The following is a 22709-nucleotide window of genomic DNA, read 5'->3' as shown; positions in this document are numbered from 1 at the left end:
TTAATGTTTCCAGGTAAGCGTCCCTGGTCAGTGACGGGGCATTAATCTGCACATTACTTGAATATGAGACCATTCTGAAGCAAATAATTTTCACACAACAGTAGATATACAATGTACTCTTAAATGAATCCCACAAGGATTGGAACAATCATCCCTCAGCATTCCCACTGATTCCCACTGATCGGTTACTAGCCATCCCCTTTAATCTCTTGCAGGAAGCAAAATTTGCATATTCTGTTTCTAACAGAACTTTATAGATTGGGTGGGTAAATGCAGCTCAAATTTGAATATATAAAACAAGAATTACCATACTGCTGAATGAAACACTCAGTGCAAGCTGTTCTTATGAATATTACAATATGAGCCAGCTCTCATCCATAATGCAGTACATGCATAAGTTTGCTTGTAATGAAAGTTTTTTACATTTCAATAATGCAGAATCAGCCAAGGTGTCTGGAGGTGGCCCAAGGAGCCCCATCAACCTTCCACAAGGAGGCCTTGTCATGCACTCCAAGCCCCTTGGTCAAGTTGCTCCAAACCCTCAAACCGGTCCCATGTCTGGAGGGCCGCAAGAGACATCCGATATGTTACCCTTGCAAAAGCACCAGCAGCCGACTTTCCATGCACCAACAGAGCATTCTCATGCCAGGCACCCTTTTCTCATGGACCCATTCCAGAGGCACCAACAAACCAGTCCTCATATGCCTAGTCAACACTCAGGAATGCCCATCAGGGACCCATTACTACCTCCTCCTTCACAGCAACAGATTAAGATGTCACCACAGAAACCATTTCCATCACCTCCGATGAGGCAGCCACCATTTAGAGCTGGCTACCCACACCCCCAATTCCCAGGTCCACCAGGGATGTCAGGCCCTTCAGGTATCCCAGGTCCGTCAGGAATGCCAGGTCCGTCAGGAATGCCAGGCCCTCCAGGGATTCTAGGCCCTTCAGGAATGCCAGGTGCTGGTGGTAGTGGTGGAGTAGCAACTCCAATGGTACCCCCAGCACGGCAGTATCCCATGGGACAGGGCTTTATAACTGGGCAGTCTGTGGCACAATCTTCACTGATTGTCCCTTCGGCTGCACAAACTTTGGAGGGATGGTGCAATTTGCAGAAGCTCTCCAGGCCCAAGTATACTTTCAAGCCATGTCCTCAGGTATTAACCACATACTGCAGAAGCGTTTATTACTTCCAATACAATACATTTTTCTTCCCCCCTAATGAAAATGTCTAGATGTCAAAAACTCTCGTTAACATTTGCTTTGTACTGAGTGTAGTCATTGCACATGTACACATGGTGGCATGGTGTTGATGATATACAAACATTGATTTCTAGAAGTTAACAGTGGTAGTCATTGTATAAGCAAAGTAGCAGAACTCAATTCATCAGTGCTAGGTAGGTTGCATATTACTATTATTATTATTTTTGAATTTATTAATTTTTTTTTAAAGAAGACCCTGAAACTTGTTTGCAAATTTGTCACGTCTCTGGTGATCCCACTATTTTTCTCAATTAGGCCTACGGCTAGAGCCAACCATAGATTGTAAAACCATATTGGAAGAAAAAAACAACAACAAATATGTATAATTGCAGAATGAATTTTAGTTTCACAGTGAAACATTCATATAAATTTTGAGGTTTTTTGTACCAGAATGTGTAGCCTAGACAGTTTTTTTTTTCTTTTTTTGAATGCTTGGTTTGTAGGTAATCAATATTGGGCTTGTTCACCTTGTAATAAATTTTAGAGACTTTTATTTGTGTGGATAATTGTGTATTATTCATTCCATATCAATTAGTTCTCTTGAAATTTATGTAATGAAATACTTCCAGAGTGTATAGATTTTGACGTAAAGGTAAGCTCAATACACAAAGTATGCTTTCCTCAATTGTGTTGCAGACACACACATGCAAAGAGTAGACACATGAGTTGGTAGTCCAAGCTTCCTTGTCCATTATAGTTGTGAATGAACTCATCTAAATTTTAAATATTGAAAATAAGAAGTTTGGATGAAAAGATATTTACAAAATGCATATTACTAGAAAGAAACTTTCATTAAAAACAAGGTTATTGCACACTATTTGTGCCTCTGTACATCAGTTGTATTTGGTAGCTACAAAATATATCTATCAACCTTCTGTTTCCTTGCACAGCAAGCATTACATTAGGTGAGGAAATGCAAAGAAATTAAAATATTGTAGGAGTAGCATGTGTAATTCTACTGGAAAGCAAGAAGGCAGGGTGGGCAGAAAGTGTGTGAATTCTGTTGTGATTCAAGTTTCACTGGATACAACTGGCACCTTTCAAAGAGCCAGCAACATGCTGCTCTGAGATCAAAGGAGTGAAAACATGAGTTAACTAGAGAGGGGCCGTCAAAGGCGGCAGACCCACGCCTTGTACAAAGTCGGGGTAAACATAATGTGCATTCGGTCATCTACCAGAATTTGGTCACTTAATTGCCAGTGTGCTTTATCACCAGCCAGTGAGTTCTACCAAAGATCGTACACTGAAGTGTGCGATCTTTGGCTCTACAGTCACATCACACGCAAATCACATCATTTCACATACGGTAGCACTCATTCACAACAGGAAAGTCCTTTAGTCTCCTCCAAAAATCCATCGAAAATCCCAAATACCACCGTCAAAAGTGCAGAATCAGAACTTTTCCAAGCGCGCGCGAATTAAGTCCAGTTTTAAGAGTATTGTCTACGCGACGGGTCGCCGAAAAAACACTAAAAATCGAGAAATACACCGTTTTCTTGCGGGATATTTTGCTCATAGCAAGCCGAGAGTGTGATGATATCAAAGGTCGTATGAGTGTACGATCTTTGATGGTATCCACAAAAGCGCAAAAGAAAAACAAAATTTACGTACTCCCTAGGCAATTACCCCTATGATTAGTGTCTACGGAAATTATTCAATGCAAGGGTTGAATGCAAATGTCTACTGCACCAGTATTCGGTCACCAACGAGCGCCGCAACGTCCCCGATGCAATTTTGCACCAACAGTGTAGAGCGCGATGCATTTTCAGCGGCCTTGCACACGCATTGACATTGAGCGCGCATATCGTGCAGTGTGACTGACTGAGCAAATGCTCCTCCAACGAAAAAAACAATCAATGTTAATTTGAAAAATCATCAAAATACGGGCCAGTTCGTGACGACGGAGAACGAACTTTCATAAATCTAGAAGGACATAGTCCCTCAAATAGGCCTAAACGTAAATTTCGGAATTCTTACGAACATTTCAGCAGCGAAGTCGGATCGTTTGGGAGTTTATGTGTTCGTATGGTAGCGGAAAATCGCAAAGTGAGAAACGGGAAATATTCGGAGTGGTCACTATACCATGGGGTCAAAACTTCAAGGTCACACAGAATTTGCAAGGGTCAACCGATTATCACCAAAATCTAATCGATTCTTTCCTGCCATTATCCAAACATCCCCTGAACATTTTGTGCAAATCCGTTTACCCGTTCTCTTGTTATCTTGTACACACACACACAAACAAACAAACAAACAAACAAACAAACAAACAAACAAACAAACAAACAAACAAACAAACATACGGAACCCTTTACATAACCCCCTGGCGATTTTCATCGGCGTGGGTAAAAATCATTACCAATAGTTTGCAACATTTTTAAAACAAAGTGTTTTTTAAAATCTGGAAAAAAAAACTATCGAGTGGATCATATAAGCCTTGTTGCTTTTCTCTAATTGTTTATTCTGCTTGTAAATATTGGAAGTTAAAGCAAATACAGTTGCTGAGAGCTACATGTATGTACAATCTTCGAAACTGTGGTAACGAGATGTGCAGGAAACTTCAAAGTCATGAAATATTGATGCAAAAGCTGTACTTGAAATGATTTTCCAGAAGACATTTTTTTTTTTGGGGGGGGGGGGGTGAGTTGGGGGAAGGGGGTGGGTTCCTAGCTTTTAAAGAGGAAAATAAATCAAACTGACATTTAACATGAAGGGAAATGTATGGGAATAATAACTATGATAAAAAATTAAATTGTAAGAGTTGGTGAACAATATTGGTTTTTCTGTTTTAGGACTACATGGTAAAATCTAGCTTTAAAAGAATGCTGAATAGAAAATGAAAATGACATGCCAATGCAAAACACTAGCTATGCATAATAACATTGTTGATTGTCCCATTAGGCTATCATCTAATCAAGGATTTATGGGAATTTTTTTTTGAATAAAGACAATATGACTAAGAGCCAACAAAACAGCTTGGCATATACACTACGTGATGTGAGATTTGCCAGGAAATAATGCTTGTGAACATAAAGACTTCCTATCACATTGGTTGTCTATATTCCTGTGCTTATGCAGAAAAGAAATGAAGAATTTGTCATTGCTGTAACTTTTCTTTGTTGCAGGGTATGGTGACTGCCATATGCACACTAGGTACTGGTATCAGGTATGAAGGACCACCTTGCCCATCAGAGTCCATTGCCCTTGAGAGAGCAGCTGGAGTAGCTCTCAATAGATTGGTAAGTTTATGTATGACAAGCATTTGTTGACACTTTACTGATTGGTCGATTGCTCATATGTGACATGCAGTTAAAAGTACCATTGAATGCTGACATTGTCAGCTGTGCAATTGTGTTTGAGCAAAAATGGATATCCTGCATCGCTGACATCACCAGTTTTCATTGACTCCTCTTGTTGTAGGGTGTTATATCAAACAAGTACGTGTAGAGTATAGTTTTTACTCATGCGTTGGAATCTTGTACCATTGCACTCGTGACCATTCACTATTTGTGTAGTAGACTTTGGCAAATACAATTTTGTAATCAGTAAAAATGCTTTGACTGGGTTTGATTTGCAAATGTTTTTATTACCATGTAGGATGACATTACATGAAAAGCTGCAAGAGTAAAAAAAGAGTTAGACCTGCATACAAATCACTGTTTCATGTAAACAAGGCACTTTGCATTTAATGTATATCAACACATTTTCTATCTCTCTCCAGCGCATTGCTCCGATTCATCAGTTTGTGGGCACTCCCATATCAGTTGGACCTGTGTTGCCCCAGGGACCCATGAACTCCAATTTCCATTTACATGGAATGCCACTTTCACAAAGCTGTCAACAAAAAGGTAAAATTCTGTAATATTCCTTTCAGAAGGAGTACTTGGTTTCCATAGAACAGAAGGAGTACTTGGTTTCCATAGAACAGAAGTAGTTTGCTTGGAATATAAAAAGTAAAAGAGTAGCCTTCTGTAGATATATTTTGTTGTGTGTAAGTATTCCGCTCCCTCTAGTGGAGAGACAAAACACTCTGTCCTTCGGATAGGACATTAAATGGGAGGTCCCATATGTGAGTTAGGCACGACGCATGCACGTAAAAGATTCCACTTCATTCATTCATCGCAAAGAGCAGGGTGTGAACCTGGTGAAATGGTCCCCCTACCCTCCCACTAGCAGTAGTCAGCAAACAGTATCAACTAGGCACATTATGCCATACGCTTGAATGAATGAATATATTTTGATAATGATCTTTGTTCTATGGCCAAAACGTTTTTTATATCGAGACTGTGTCAGGTACAATATTCTAATCACACCACTAACACGCACACTGCCTTGTTCTTTTTTTCAAATCCTAATATCCATGGTAACATTTACAGTGCATGTTAGTATTTGCCCCTTATTCATTTCAGAGTTGAATCTTTTACATGCCATTGAGTTGTAAGTTACAGAAGATATAGCTACTTTCACTGTCACACTGATTACAATTGATCCAAATGGCCTCTGTCATCTTTATATCCATAACTCTTTTCTCAAATAGATTTCAAATAATTGCCCCACTTCTGACCAAATCTGGGTCAAAGAAGCACTTAGAAATATTTGTTGTGGTGCTGTCCAAGGTCACATGCTGCAGTCAACTGTCATTATTTGTCACAGTTAACTTACAAGACTGCATTTTGAAAATAACTTTGAGCCAATTATGAATGAACTTAAGGTCAAAGGTCATTTAAGGTCACATGTTAAAGTATGAATGCAAGAAAAAATTTCTTATCAAGAATTCTTCTTTGCAGTGAGGATTCAAAGATAAGGGACACTCAGGCATGCTGTGCAGGAGTAACAATGAAACTGTTTTATTTCACAGTAAAAACAGCATCCATATGAAAACAAAAATACGGTTCCGATAAACTGCTGATATTCATTTCTGGTTTGTTTTAAGCCAATATTGACAGTAGGTAGAGAAAAGATCATTCTCCAAGGTAGGACAACCTTAAAAAATTAGAGGCGGTAGACCCAGATGACATATCATGGTACATTTATACAGGGAATCTTAATCTGCGACTTTTTGTTTGTTTTGAGTTGGGTGGTCACAAACATTATTGAGTTCATGATTACAGCACTTGATTCTTTTTGTTTTCTTTCTTGGTTTGCAGGTTACACACCTCCAATGATGATGTCACCACAGCAACAACCACTCCATCACCAGCAAAAGATACCACACCTACATCCAGGAGGACTTCATCCACAGCAGAGTGGTAGCATTTTTGTGCCGCTTCAGGTAACAGTCTACACTCTCTGCACAGTGCAAGAATGTTTTAGTTGTCACAGATTTTGTGAGTAAACATGCTTACCCCCCAAAAAAATAAATAAATAAAAAATTGATTAGCAGCCAAGCCATGTAATCAGTAATGATATGCACTTTGTTTTGTTCTTGTCGGTCAGAGATGTTGTTCAGTTGCTTACTTTACAATTCCTCAGCTCATTGTGCCACTTCTAACAAGCATTTGAGTTGTTAAGCTACCTGTGACTATCTTGTTTTAAATTATGGCAACTGTCAGCTCTTGGCTCTGAGTAGTCTGGCTGACGATAGATTAAGTCCTGTTACAGTGGTATAATGGTATAAATTATGAACTCCGAAGAAAGGCGGCGTTGCACAAATGTATTCCGTGAAATAAATTGTTTATTATTGACGAAGCTCGGTGCTTTCCGGCTCGTCAAAATGAAATAAAAATCAAGTGATACAAGAAATGAACAATTCAAAGGGTTACATAAACGAACAGTATTGCTGCAAAAATTACTATCCTACCAAATCACATTGTGGCAGACATACACACAATCACGGGATTTAAATAGTTAAATAGCACCTGGAAAAGGGGGGGGGTGTGCGGATCGAGCTACCGAGTCCTTCAGTTCACTCGCGTGAAGTTCACAAAGTTGGAGTGTCCAAGGGTCTTACACGCGGGAGAGCGGACGACGGGCAGGTGCGTCACACTGGAGGACGAAGACGGCGAGTAGGTCCGAAGGCGGGGCTCCGAGACGAACGACGCCGACAGATGCCGAATGTCGACGAGTGTTTGGCGAGTGGCGTGATGCCGAGTGCCGGGGATGCTGCGTGCTGAATAGCAGCTCGGGATCGATGAGTGCCGGATGTCGCGTTATATAGCGATGCGGGCTAGACGTTTGTCGTGAGCTTTGTCGTGAGCTTTGTCGTGAGCCCAGCTCATCCAGTTCATAAAAGGGGTGAGTCGAGCTGGGGGAAGTTGGGGGCTTCTCCTGGCCTGTGCTGCCAACAGTTGCGCTGAAATGGGCTTCTCCTGGCCTGTGCTGCCAGAAGTCACGCTGCCTGCAAATCTGTGGTTTTGCCAGCCATGCTAAAACCACCTTGCGAATTAGGGCGTGCCTCAGCCTCAGTGCCTTCCCAATTCCATATAGCTACCCACACATAGGAGCCTGGGTTGCAGCTCCTCAGCTCTTCATCCTTCTGCAAGGAGCTCTTGGTATCTTCTGTCTACTCTCACACACTCTCTCTCATAACTGGGCACTCTCATACTCACTTGCATACACAAACACAAAAGATTTTGCATCCTACCCAATAAAACCCACCTGTCTGAACTATGCTAAAACCCTGGGCTATGTGTTATTGACCCGCTAGTCAGACTGGTACCTTATCCTATTCCTTATGATAGTCCCTATCTAATGTGTTCAAAATAAAACTAAGATGTGAGCATGCATGATCCTAATGCAAATGAGAGGAGAAGGGGGGGGGGGGTAAAACTGGTCGCATTGTGACATATCTCCCCCTCCTTCAAGAAATTTTTATAATTTCAAAGAGGGAAAAAACATTAGTGAATTAGAACATTGTAAATCATTAGTTTGTGTTAGCGGAGTGGCTTTCTCCTGTGAAATACACATTGGGGTGGAAATCCAGTGTCAATATATCTGAAAGAAAGGGAAAACAGGTCTCCCTGTCTAGGCGACAGTCCTAAGTTCAGGTTTCAGGGATCCTGCTGAGGTAATCAGCACCTACATTCTCGCTACTCTTGATCGCAGTGATGGTGAATCGATATGGCTGAAGAGCAAGCGCCCATCGTAGGATTCTGGCGTTTGCCACTTTCGATCGTGCGATACACTTGAGAGGTTGATGGTCAGTTTCGAGTTCGAAGTGCTTACCAAACAGATAGGCCTCAAACTTCTGTGTTGCCCATATGATGGCTAGGCACTCCCTTTCCATTACGGAGTAGCGCTGTTCTCTTGGGAGGAGCTTCCTACTGGCGTAGGCGACTGGGAATTTCCTTCCATCTCGTGCTTGTAGGAGGATAGCTCCCAGGCCAATGTCAGAGGCGTCTGTCCTCAAAATGAAGGGTGCATCCAAGTCAGGAAGATGGAGGATGGGCTCCTTCTCTAGCTTCTTCTTTAGCGTGTTGAAGGCCATCTCCTCCGCGTCTCCCCATCTAATGACTGTGGGCTCTCCTTTCTTTGTGCGATCCGTCAATGGGGCGGCTATCGCGGCGAAGTTCGGGATGAATCGTCGGTAGTACCCGACAAGGCCCAAAAAGGAGCGGAGCTGCTTCTTTGTCCTCGGTCGTGGTGCATTTTTGACGGCTTTTACCTTGTCTTGGACTGGTCGAAGCTCGCCTTGTCCTACACAGTGACCAAGAAATTCGACGCTCCGGTACCCGATGAAGCACTTGGTCGGTCTTGCCGTCAGGTTCGCCTGCCTCAGCCTCCTCAGTACCTCGTTTAGGGTGACGATGTGCTCCTCGAATGTAGCCGTGTGGATCAGGATATCATCTATGAAGTTATCCACATTACTCAGGCCACGGAGTAAGTCCCTCATTATGCGACTGAAGCTTGCTGGCGCATTTACCAACCCGAACGGCATTGTCGAAAATTGGTACAAGCCATCTGAGGTCACGAAGGCTGTGAGTTCCTTGGCATTCTCTGTGAGCGGCACCTGCCAATACCCTTTTGCTAAGTCGATCTTTGTGAAGTACATGTCATTAGCCAGCTTTGCGAAGATTTCCTCTTGATCGGGGAGCGGTTCTGCATCCGTCACTGTGACTTGGTTCAGCTTCCTATAGTCACAGCAAAACCGAATGGAGCCATCCTTCTTTTTGACCATGACTATAGGAGATGCATACGGTGACAAAGATGGCTCTACAACTCCGAGGTCAATCATTTTCTTCACCTCCTTTGTGACTTCACCTCGCAGTGCGTGGGGTAGTGGGTAGGGTTTGCTCTTGATCGGTTCTTTGCTCAGTAGCTTGATGTCGTGCTTTCCCAGAGTTGTTAATCCAGGCATGTCAGTCAGGGTCTCCTGATACTCTTCCAGTACAGAGTTTATAGTCCCGCGCTGACCTTCATCCAGTTCGGGATTAATCTGCACGTCTTGGAGCGATTCAGTGGGGGTTAATGTTGGTAGATGCAGTAGGTTGTTCCTAGCTGTAGGCTGGGTGTTCTCCCCATCGTCCTCATCCATCGTGCCGTCATCCACGACTGAGACGCAAGCGACATCATTTTCGTCGAGGTTATCTCTTCTGAAGAACCTTTTCAGAAGATTGGCGTGAAAGGTCTTTACCTTTCCGTCCATATCGATCTTGTAGTCCAGGTATCCCACTCGCTGAACTACCTTGAATGGTCCCTGCCAGTGCATAAGCAATTTGTTGCGGTCACTTGGCAGTAGGAGCAGGACCTCATCACCAACTTCGAACTTCCGATGCCTTGCTTTCCGGTTGTACTGCTTTCTGTACTTCTCGGCTGACAGGCCGAGATTCTCTTGGGCAAGTTTACATGTTGCCTCCAACCGGTCCTTCAAGTCGAGAACGTATTGATACGTTGTCTTGGTCTCTGGTTCCTCCACCTCTCCTGTCCACAGCTCACGAAGAATAGTGAGAGGGCCTCGAACCGTCCTTCCAAATAGAAGTTCGAAGGGTGAGAATCCTGTGCTCTCTTGAACCGACTCCCTGTAGGCAAAAAGTAGGGGGTTGACATACCTATCCCAGTCTTTGGGCTTCTCTTCACACATTTTGCGAAGCATGGCCTTTAACGTACCGTTAAAGCGCTCGACCAAGCCGTTGCATTGCGGATGATAGGGTGTAGTTGTCATCTGCCGGATGGAGAGCAGGCGGCTAACTTCTTTCATGACATCCGATGTAAACTGGCTTCCGCGGTCTGTTAGCACTTCACGTGGAATTCCGACGCGCGAGTAGATGTTGACCAATGCTTCGGCGACTGTCTGTGTGTCAATCCGGCGTAGAGCTACCGCCTCCGGGTATCGCGTGGCATAATCGACTACAGTGAGGATAAAGCGATTCCCTTTTCCGGTTGCGGGCTCAATTGGTCCAATGATGTCGAGGGCAACCCGTCTAAACGGCTCATCGATGAGGGGGGTTGATCCTAGGGGCACCTTTGTTACTTTACCTCTTGGAGAGGTTCGCTGACATGGCCCACACGAACGGCAGTACCGTCCCACATCGGCATGCATCCCAGGCCAAAAGAAGTTGGACTGAATCCTGTCACAGGTCTTCTTGTTTCCCAGATGACCTCCAAAAATGGATTCGTGTGCCAGCTTCATGACCTGATTCCGAAACTTTGATGGCACAACGACTTGCATCACCACATCTGATCCTGGGGTTACGTCAAGGAATTTCCTGTAGAGCACATTGCTCTTGTACACGAACGACGTAGTATTGCCTTGCTTTGTCACACGTTGATCCCCCAGTTCCGCAAGGTTTCTCAGCGATTTCAACGACTCGTCATCCTTCTGAGCCTGCACCAAGCCATCCACTGACACAATGCTTTCCAGTGGTTCCGGCACTAAAAGGGCCGGTTGTGCACGCTTTGCTTGCCTCTTTTGTCCTCGGGTTTCCACTGCACTGGCCTGATGACTTTCTGGCTCCCATTTCTCATCTGGATTCGTTGGTTCGCGGACTCCATTCACATTTCCGAGAATGAGATCATAAACAGGCGAATCCATACACAACGCTTCAAGTGTGCCCGTTAGGTAGGGTGTGTCTACCTCAACAATTGCGACGGGGTACATCCTCGCTGTTCCATCGATCAACACACAGGTCCTCTGCTCACCAGTGAATTGCTCCTCCAACACAAGGTTGCGTCGCACAACAACGGTTGAACAACCCGAGTCGCGAAGTACCTCCACACGCCGCCTATTCACCATGCCTTGGCACACTGGCATAGCATCTCCGCGTGTTCCACACGCAGCCGCTGACAGTACAGGAAGTGTGCCACCAGTTGCCAATTTCACTGCAGCTCCGTTGTCGGTGAGATTCTCCCTCACGATCGGTGAGGGCTCCACGATGAGGCACATCCCCGTCTGTTCCGGCAGGTGGGTTGTCTCACTCGGCTCCTTGCGTCGTGGCTCAGCGGGTCCCGTGTCCTGGGGATGACCTGCTGCTGGCTTGCCCTCTGTGAAACTCGCACCCTTCTCCTGTCGACCTTTCTTATCTGGACAATTCCAAGAGGAGTGACCAAATTGAGAACAATTGAAACATTTCATTGACCTTTTCATGGGTGACTGAGATTGACCAGACTTTCCTCTAAATGGTACTGCTCCGGGGGAGGAATTAGGTTTGTTAGTACCACTGTTAGTTGTATTAGCAGTGTATGAACTGGATTGCTGGGCTCCACTAGAATGAATGGGCTTGTCTTTCATCCTCCTAATCCTAGGGTCCATGTGGGCATCCCGATACTGATCAGCAAGTGATAGAACCTCTGTCAGATTCCTAGGCTGACGTTCTTTGACAAACATCAGTAACTCCTTGCTACATGCATCAAATACTTGGTCTTGGATCAACAAAGCTTTAAGTCCCTGAACGTCATCATTGTATGGACTAAGCTCAATCCACCTATCCAAATACTTTTCGATTCGGGAAGCATACTGCACAAATGTTTCACCCTGGCGGAGTTTAGACTGCTTGAACTTTAACCTATAACCTTCTTGGGTAAGGTCATAACCTTTCAGCAGGGACGATTTTACAATCTCATAGTCCTGCACCTGCTCTGATGTAAGCCTAGAGACAATGTCAAGGGCCTTACCAGATAACAAAGCGGACAGTGCTAGCGCCCAATCTTCCTTATCCCATCCAACACAGGATGCATGTCTTTCAAACCGACAAAGGTAACTATCTATGTCATCTTTTCCTTCTTGAAAAACGGGCAGAGGGGGGATGCTCGGTTTATTCGCGACCTTGGGCCTGTGTCCCATCCCATTAGCATTCCTCAATTCCTCTAGTTTGATTTGTTGGGCTATCAAGTCTGCTTGTTCTTTCCTAGCATCTGTCTCAGCTCGCCTAGTTTCTGCTCTCTCATCTCTGGCTTCCTTAATGCACTCATCAACATACTCCTTCAACCCACTGCCACTAAACCCAAATTCTTTTCCCTGTGCAATGAATTTATCACGTTCCATACTGTAAGGCACTGAGGATAAGTTTGCACACTTACCAAAATAAATTTCGCGCTGCACAGAATTGAAGTGAAGACAGGCACAGCTGATGAAGCCTCCTTTTCCCCACTTGACACACTGTTACCATGCAGAATTACCTATACAGCATAGAATATAACATTGCATGAGAATTGCATATAACATGGGTATAGCATTGCATGAGAATTGATAACACATACAAAACTTGCTAACTACACCAAACTATATGTTAACCTAATCTATCAAAAGAAAAAAAGTCCCTTCGTGGTCGCCATTTATGTCAGCTCTTGGCTCTGAGTAGTCTGGCTGACGATAGATTAAGTCCTGTTACAGTGGTATAATGGTATAAATTATGAACTCCGAAGAAAGGCGGCGTTGCACAAATGTATTCCGTGAAATAAATTGTTTATTATTGACGAAGCTCGGTGCTTTCCGGCTCGTCAAAATGAAATAAAAATCAAGTGATACAAGAAATGAACAATTCAAAGGGTTACATAAACGAACAGTATTGCTGCAAAAATTACTATCCTACCAAATCACATTGTGGCAGACATACACACAATCACGGGATTTAAATAGTTAAATAGCACCTGGAAAAGGGGGGGGGTGTGCGGATCGAGCTACCGAGTCCTTCAGTTCACTCGCGTGAAGTTCACAAAGTTGGAGTGTCCAAGGGTCTTACACGCGGGAGAGCGGACGACGGGCAGGTGCGTCACACTGGAGGACGAAGACGGCGAGTAGGTCCGAAGGCGGGGCTCCGAGACGAACGACGCCGACAGATGCCGAATGTCGACGAGTGTTTGGCGAGTGGCGTGATGCCGAGTGCCGGGGATGCTGCGTGCTGAATAGCAGCTCGGGATCGATGAGTGCCGGATGTCGCGTTATATAGCGATGCGGGCTAGACGTTTGTCGTGAGCTTTGTCGTGAGCTTTGTCGTGAGCCCAGCTCATCCAGTTCATAAAAGGGGTGAGTCGAGCTGGGGGAAGTTGGGGGCTTCTCCTGGCCTGTGCTGCCAACAGTTGCGCTGAAATGGGCTTCTCCTGGCCTGTGCTGCCAGAAGTCACGCTGCCTGCAAATCTGTGGTTTTGCCAGCCATGCTAAAACCACCTTGCGAATTAGGGCCTCAGCCTCAGTGCCTTCCCAATTCCATATAGCTACCCACACATAGGAGCCTGGGTTGCAGCTCCTCAGCTCTTCATCCTTCTGCAAGGAGCTCTTGGTATCTTCTGTCTACTCTCACACACTCTCTCTCATAACTGGGCACTCTCATACTCACTTGCATACACAAACACAAAAGATTTTGCATCCTACCCAATAAAACCCACCTGTCTGAACTATGCTAAAACCCTGGGCTATGTGTTATTGACCCGCTAGTCAGACTGGTACCTTATCCTATTCCTTATGATAGTCCCTATCTAATGTGTTCAAAATAAAACTAAGATGTGAGCATGCATGATCCTAATGCAAATGAGAGGAGAAGGGGGGGGGGGGGTAAAACTGGTCGCATTGTGACAGCAACCACTTCTTGCACAGCAAAATTATACATTATCTGTCATCCTTAGAGACTGAACACAACATATCCTTTGTTATTCAGTATGTATCAAGTGAGCCGCTATTGCTGACACATAGAAATTAGGTGATAGCATATATGATCAATACAACAAGTCAGTGGCTATGAACCATTAACAAGGACATGAATACATGACAGACAACTGGTTACAATTCACCTTTATGCATAAAACTGATCAATTAAAGCAGTTTTCTTGTTGAAACTGTACCTGTGTTCCTGTTTAATGATGCCCTTGTCAAAGTGCAGTAAATGCCATTTACTGGATGCAGCAGCAAATCAATGATAACTTAACATGGTTACATGGTACCCTCCCTTATATAGTAGAAATCAATGAAACTATTCAATTTTATAATGATAGTATTATGTTTCTGTCAAAACATACATAATACCATCTCCAACTACTTGGGTATTCTGTTAACTTTGTAATAATAAATCTTTGGAGTGAAAGTGAATTTAAAAATTTGCTCCTTTAGAAATCCCTCAAATCTTGCAGAGGACTGACATACTGATAGGCAAAAAGACTTGCTTTGTGACTCATTGAATGTACACAAACACCTGAGATTCTATGTTTGGGTAGTATCAATGGTGTTCAAAGTTCCTGTTGTGATATTATGGGAGAATCCAGTTGTCAGATAATAAACCATTTCTCAATTTCTTTTGTACTTTGTATATTATCTACAGGTGACGAAACAGCTTGCTACAGCACCATTCAAGCCAGGAAATGTGAGTGATATTCAGGCAAATTACAGTATGCAGTCTTTACCTGAGAAGCAGCAAGACAAAGAGGCACAACATGAGAGTGTGTCATTTCCCATCTCCTTCACACAATCAAGCAGTTTGACAAGTGACCAACCCGAGATGGAGCCAACCAAGTCTGAAGTGAGCTTGCCTAAAGACATAACTCTGCCTGGTAACATCACTCCAACCAAGATTACAGAACCAAATATTGAGACAAAAGTGACTGCTTCTTCTAGTGTAGTTTGTGACCGTGTTTCTGAAGAAGCTAATCAAACAACTGATCAAGTTGGTCATGAAAACAAACGTTCTGGAAAAATGGCTGTAGCTAAGGCCAACAAGAAAGGAAGTGTCAAATTAGCAATCAGCTTTTCAGGGGCAAAGTGATGTGATGTGTCAGTGAATGAAGATTATTGGCATAGATTATATTTTAAACAATGAAACTGCTTACAAATTTGTACAAATAACAAAGCCTTGCCAGTTTATTATTTTGCATGTGTCATTTGTTGTTCTGTCTTTATAGTGATATGCTAAAAATGAATGCTGATTTGTGTGTTATTGTATGTGACCCATATCCATGAAGAAAGCCAAAATTTGAAAAAGATTCAGCTGAATACTGACAGTTTCATTGAAAGATTAACTCCGCTCTGAATTGTTCACACCAAATTCAAAGTGCGAGGCTACAGTGATGAACAAACTAAGATGGCTAATTGACACAGTAGTCATGTGCTGTCTGCACTAACTTGAAAATGCATTTGAACTATGTTAAAACTAATTGTATCAAGATGGGGTCACTTGGAGATATGTGACATCACATCTGATTTCTGTTTTTCTTTCTGTATCTTTGTATAGTATTACTCTGTGACTATTGGCATGTAAGACAGAAGTGTAGATTATGGGTCTATAAATCACATCTTGCAGGTCAACCTTCACGCTTTCAGTTTTGTTAGTAGTAAAGTAAAAAATGCTTCAACAGATTGGTATCCATCATGAATAGATGAGTAAGACAGAAGCTCCAACACGTTGTTTGGGTAAGAAGTCAAGGCAGCTGGAATAGCTTGTTTGGGTTGATATGTTCTGTAAACAAGGAAAATGATTCCAAGATCAATACCAAATAATGAAACGTCATTAAAGACAAATTGCAACAGAAATGGTTGTCGTATTCATAATCTCTTCTTCTTACTGTATTGCCTTATTCACGATGTCTTTAGTAAAATTTTGTAATACAGAAAAAGAAATTAAAACATTTGACCTTGTGCCTGTCCAATTTTGCATTTTAAAACATTTCTACATGGAATACCACATTATTCTAGAAGTATATTCTGGCTCTACAATTTTAGCTTGTTAAGGCTGAGGAATATTGCTAGCTTTGTTTGTTTTTATGCCTCCGCCACGAAGTGTCGCCGAAGGCATTATGTTTTCGGGTTGTCCGTCCGTCTGTCCGTAATCAATTTTGTGGACAGCATATCTAAAATACCGCCAGAGGTATCCTAATGAAACTTGGCATGTATGTGTATGAGAGGGCGAAGTTGTGCCTATGAACTTTTGGGCACACATGCTCAAGGTCAAAGGTCAAAAGGTCAAGGTAAAATGCTCAAAATTTCACTATTTCCCCTGTATCTATGCAATGCCTGGAGGTATTTTTTTGAAACTTGGTGTGTACATGAACTACCAAATTAAGATTCCCCAGAGAAAGTTTTGGGTCATGAGGTCAAAGGTCAAAGGTCAAGTGAATATGTTGAAATTGTACTTTTTTCTCCATATATCACAAATATTTCAAGGGATCTTCATGGAACTTAGTATATATGCATGTACTGACTGGCAGTGATCATGTAGAAGATTTAGGGGTCGTGGGTCAAAGGTCAGGGGTCAAAGGTCAAGGTCAACTCATCAAAATGTCATTATTTCCCTCTTATCTTATGCAATGCCTGCAGGATTTTTTCTTTAAACTTAGTGTATGCATGTATTACTCAACACAGATTCTCTTGGAAGTTTCTTTCCAAAAGGTCAAAGGTCAAGTGAAAGTGCTAAATTTCACTTCTTCTTTAAACTTATAAAACGATCAAAAGGTGAGTTCAAATTCCCAAATATCTACACTCGTAAACAATATAGCCATTCATCCAAATAAACCTAGTTCAAGGAAAATGAACATTCAATGCATTTGTGATAAAGCTGTCATTTTGATATTTTGCCAGTTATGGGAAACTGTCATCACACATTGTCAAGACATTGTGCTATAGACCTGTTCGGAGAGCCATGCGTTATTGCAGAGGCATACCATTCGCCAGAGTGACATTTCTAGTTGTTTTTGCTTTTAAAGAGAGAGGTGGTTGTTATCAGAAAGGATTAATTTCAAATTTTCAGGTAAACACACACTGAATTCTGTTTGAAACATACAGTGTTTACACTCATTATTTGCTACATAATTTGAGAGTGGTTTCTTCTTTACAAGCATACAAAGAAACACAGAGTGAATACTTAGTGATGCAGACAACTTGTGTACTGAATTGGCACCAGTTGAGGTTCAAGAGAGAATCACGAGAAAATCCAAAACAACTTTCTGAAACTGGTAGGGATCCCATGGACTTGGATGACTTCATCAGAATGATAACATAATCATAGACACTCACCCCAATCTATACATATAGTTTGGTTGAACAGCTGTGTCCACTGTTGTAATTTGATTAAAACATCAATAGGAGCTGTGAATGAAATTATCAACAGTGCTTCAAGCATATTGAGTGATATCCATATATAGTGTTTATCTCAGTGTAATTCTGTGTCAGTGAGAGAAAGAGACAGGCTGTTGTAGTTAGTTGAATTAAATGAAAAAGAACAGTACAGTTAGCGCTGCTCCTTGAGGTTTCTATGGAGACATTGCTTTTTTTTAATTTGTTTGTTTGGTTGGTCTTTTTTGCACATGTGCTGTGGTCATATGAAGACTTTATTTTCTTACAAGAGTTACACTGCATGTGCTCCCAGTCTCTCATGAAATCTTGACATCTTTGAAATCACTTTTATCATAATCACTTTTATCTTGTATCAAAGAATGTAAAAAGAATCATACCCCCTCAATATTGACCGCTAGATTGCCTGCTTTTGAGTGCAGTGGGTCACTTGTGATTTATGGTTACATGTGAGCTGTAACAAATTGATAAGAATGCTTGGTAATTTTTCTTACATATATTGTACAAAATATTCCAATAATGGAGAGGGGAAACCATAAGCATTTAAGCCTGTTTGGTTCATGATGGATGTTACTCATATCACAAGATGATATGTAGCAAAGAGTTAGCATGACTGAGTGCATTCAGTAATTCTTTTCTCAAAGAATGTATTTATTTAAATTGTACTACTTTTTCAGTTTGCCTTGTCATATGTCATACAGCACTTTTTTTCCATGTGCCAGTCATTCTGATGCAATTAATACTGTAGAAGCACATGCCTTTATGAGTAAATGCTACCTCCAGTGGACATGAGAATGACAAATTTTTGCTTTTCCACAACAATGATATGCGGTAGTGTTGTGGGAAAATGAAACGTTTTTAAATGTTTTCTATTTGTAGACTTTGCAAATATGAGACATGGATGTGGAGTGATGAATGGCAATGGATTAACATAACTGTTGACCACATAAATAGCTTCAGGTCCTGCAAACTATTTACACTGAATGCAGTATTAGTGATATTATATTGTGTCAAAAGTCCAGGAAATGCCTTCCCTTCAAGTGAACTGTTACTTATCATTTTTGTATAAATATCTAGTTTGATAGTGACTTAAATGCAGATGTAAGTGTTTGTATATGAATGTACGCTAATCTGGTGCATCATAGAATGTGGCGCTTCCAGTTTTATTTTGCTTGATACTTTGCTTGCTACAGTAGTAGTGATGTGTGTAGTTTGTAATGAAATATTTCCAAAATACAGTACATTGTGGAAGTGTCCCTGGTACACTTCATGGAAATATGTAATAATGTACAATTGGAAATTATTGAGTAGATTCACCGAGGATACTCTTCCAAAAATCAATTTACAGGATGATGATGAATATGCAAATTAACACTATTTTTATTGTGTGTTTTCATTGTGTTTTCAAAGTAAGATCATCAATGATACTATTTTTCCTGAAATCTTTTCACAGTCGCAAAAATGGCAATGATTGCATTGATATGGTACATGTTTTGTTTTTTGTTATTTTAATTGTCAAGCTATGCTGAATTATTTGTCATTATCATGTACATATATGCATTACATTGTATGTAGTATGGACTGAAGTGGAACATCTGTATCTGTCAATCAATATATGGCTGTGTCAGAAGTGACAGTGTAGAAGTTAATTTTCACAAAAATGACTAATGACATATACAGTATTCAGATCTGAGAACTTTCAGCTCTCAGGATCTGATGGATAATCCCCATGTGGATATTTCACATAAGATTTACTGACCTACTTCAAACAGTTATATTGGATGAATTTACCCTGCATTTACTAGCCACTGATGTGTGGGTTAGAGGTGATATTTGAAAGGCATGTTTCTTATCATTGTATAACCTATCTAGCAAATCTTTTTAGAAGTATTTTTCATAGGTGTAAAAGCTTACTTATTGTCATAACTCATTTGTATACTGGTGATCTGTTCATGTAAGGTGTTTTTGAAGAATGCTGACTTCTGTTGTGCTCCTATCATACTGATTGTAATGTTACAGCAGTGCATCTGCTTAAATCTTAAGCTTGTGCAGGTGCTGTTGATGATACATCTAAACTGTGCAATGTCTTCTCATTGTGTATTTACACAGGAATTTAAAGAAAATATCCTCATGTCACACTAAGACCCTTGGCATTGAACTTTTTAGTTTTGTAGAAAAAAAAAAGCTATTGAATTATTGACAGATACTGACCATGTTAGTTGTAAACATGAGATAGGTATGTGCATGTTTGCATTTTCTGTTGATACTCTTTAGACTTACCTGAAAATGAATATTGAAACTAATAACAATGACAGATTCAATCCATTAGGATTGGATATTTTATGATGTTTCCCATGTTTGCATAAAAAAGTAGGACAGTTATAACCAGGAATACAAATCAGATGAACCAGTGATTCAGTTCCTAGCAGCTTGATCATTGGTTGTAAAAAGAAAAAAAGAATACCAACTTTTTTGATAGTCTAATCACAACCCTCAAAAATCAGCATTGCCTAGCAATTAACCATCTTTTATTTCAGACATATGTGTGCAGGTCAATGTAAAAATTTGTGAGGTGATATCACTGTATTCAATATGCCTATTATGTGGTTGTGACCTATATTGCGAAGAACATGTGAACTTTCTATGTTTGGATCATATTTTTTTGTACATCATATTATACTGAAATGCACATGGTCTGCATGACTTCACTCTATTTGTTACAATCAATATGAGTTGAGAGTGGAAACTCACACAAGACATTCGATAACCATAATAAGATAGCTGTTAGTTTGTAGCTCACTACTGTCCAAATAACTGTCTACTTTATTGCCACCAAAGGCATAGGACAGTTGGATAAAAACCAGTTGCTCATTTTATTGTGTTGATTTTATTTTTATTAACTGTAGTAGCAAAAAAAAAAAAGTAAAAAAATAATAATTCAAAATTGCTTCAAAGACAAATAAGAATAGAATGTTACATCTTGTTAAAAAGAGGAAAGCTGCATGAAACATTGCATCTGAGTGTTGAAAACCAATGAAAATGGTATTCACAGTATGAATGAGACACTTAGATTCCAGCTTTTTGAAGAGGTTCTATCCTATTTACTTTTTGTAGGAGACACACATGTACTCACATTAAGATTTTGGTATTATGGTCATGAAAGATTACTTACATGATAAGACATAAATCAAATCTATAGCCCCCAACAAAACTGAATTTGCATGGGGTTTGCTAGTGATAGTTTAACTTTTCTAACATATCACAAAATATAACCAATTGGATATGTGTTTGCTGTGAATGTTGAATGTATAAAAACTATTAGAGTAAGATGCATTGTTGTAATATATGTGACAAACACAACTAACAAATAAATCACATTGTTACTAAAGCAAAATTTTGCATCAGATTGTATTTTATGATGTGGCTTTGTCTGTGTATCAATTTACACCAAGCCATTGGTAAATGATATGTAAGTATATAAATACAGAGGAATATGCAGTGTCCATATATGTATATATACACACATTCATATATATATATAAATATATTTGTATATTTTGAAAATATCAAATAAAAAGAAATAATGTGGAGGAAGAATTATTATCAGTATTGATACTATAAGGTAGGCGATGCCACATTCACCTGAACACTAAATCTCTGCTGTTCTGCTTGTAAGTTCTCAGGCCACTGTTAATTCCTAGTGCCCAAAACTAGATCATACACCTGTTCTGGCTGGTTAAGACACTTGTTTCAGCTAGCCGAAAATGGGCTTAATTTGAATAGTTTTATACATGTATCTGATTATTGCACACAAAGTTCCCTTTATTTTTGTGCCGTCCCATGGTGGTCAGCATGATCAGCGTGATATATACAGCTAGGTATAGGCCTACATACTTAGCAAGATTACTGTAAAAGTGGATATTTTCGCGTGACTAATTTTTCGCGCTCGGCGGGGTAAGAGTTTCGCATGTTTTTAATTCCGCGGAATCAAGTCATTACCTGCTGGAACATATGGCAAACAAAAATTTTCGCGTGCTTTTATTTTCGCGCTAGTTTCGGGTTGCGCGACATGCGCGAAAATTTCAACACCGCGAAAATTTCCACTTTTACAGTAGCGGTTTATTGTGTTGACTGGTTTGGAGAAGTTATATAGGGGATGTAAGCGTACACACTGGTTATTGTGAAATATTCATAGTGTAGAGAGAGAAGGTGATATCCTTTCATAAACAGGGACTTTCTGCATGCAAACTTGCTTCCAGGCTGGACCTGGTACTCACAACTGTCAAGTACATAGTCCAGGGCACCATTTCGTAAAAGATGTTAGGGGAGCAACTCTTGCTGGAATTGCAATTTCCCATAGCAACAGCCAATCAGGAAGCTGGATTCTTGTCATTACCATGACAATTGCCATTCCAGCAAGAGTTGCTATCATATCAACTTTTTATGAAATGGGGCCCAGAAGTACCAACATACTGGCACTATACCATCATCCCGGACTGGAAGGAATAGGAAGACATCAGTTAGGACAGACAGATGCATCAAACAGTAAAGATGAGAGATCGCAAATTTCCAGCCAAGAAGCATGCATCCAAGTTCCATACAAGGTGACAAGAACAAACCTGTGCCCTCATAAGTTTGTGTCCATAACATCTGTAATGCTACTAGACTGAGTGGAAGAATCACAGGAAGAAGCCATTATTATACAGGGATCACAAGAGTATCCCCCTCCCCCTGGTTCTGCAGCCTTGATATAAAAAGAAAAACAACAAGAATCATACCATATGTCGATCCCCCCCCCCAAAAAAAAAAAAAAAAATACAACGGGAACCTTTGCAATGGTAACTTTAAAGATAGTGAATCAATCCAAGTACAATTTCAGGGTATGAAACTATAACTTACTACCCACATCTTGTAGAAAACCCCATCCAATTTGCTTCAGTGGTTGAAGAGAAATGAGGTATTTTGTAGAGTATGTCAGGAATCCCTTCCCTCCAAGTTCTGTCCATTGTGTTCACAC

General features: G+C 41.0%; 1 protein-coding gene across 1 annotated transcript in view; it reads left to right on the top strand.

The window, feature by feature from the left end:
- LOC139731794 (5'-3' exoribonuclease 1-like) overlaps positions 1-15399 on the top strand; it is an 86498-nt gene extending 71099 nt beyond the window's left edge. Inside the window, exons 34-38 of the mRNA XM_071642666.1 lie at positions 439-1160; positions 4392-4505; positions 4988-5114; positions 6414-6538; positions 14952-15399. Coding sequence (XP_071498767.1) covers positions 439-1160; positions 4392-4505; positions 4988-5114; positions 6414-6538; positions 14952-15392 — 1529 coding nt within the window. The 3' untranslated portion in view covers positions 15393-15399. The remainder of the gene's footprint in view (positions 1-438; positions 1161-4391; positions 4506-4987; positions 5115-6413; positions 6539-14951) is intronic.
- Positions 15400-22709: the final 7310 nt, after the last annotated feature.

The sequence above is a fragment of the Diadema antillarum genome, unplaced genomic scaffold (assembly GCF_040938485.1).
Source record: "Diadema antillarum isolate AM-2024a unplaced genomic scaffold, OU_Dant_1.0 seq00000385_RagTag, whole genome shotgun sequence".
Classification (NCBI taxonomy): Eukaryota; Metazoa; Echinodermata; class Echinoidea; order Diadematoida; family Diadematidae; genus Diadema; species Diadema antillarum.
Note: the sequence above shows the minus strand (reverse complement) of the source record. Positions and strands in the feature narration are given on the sequence as shown.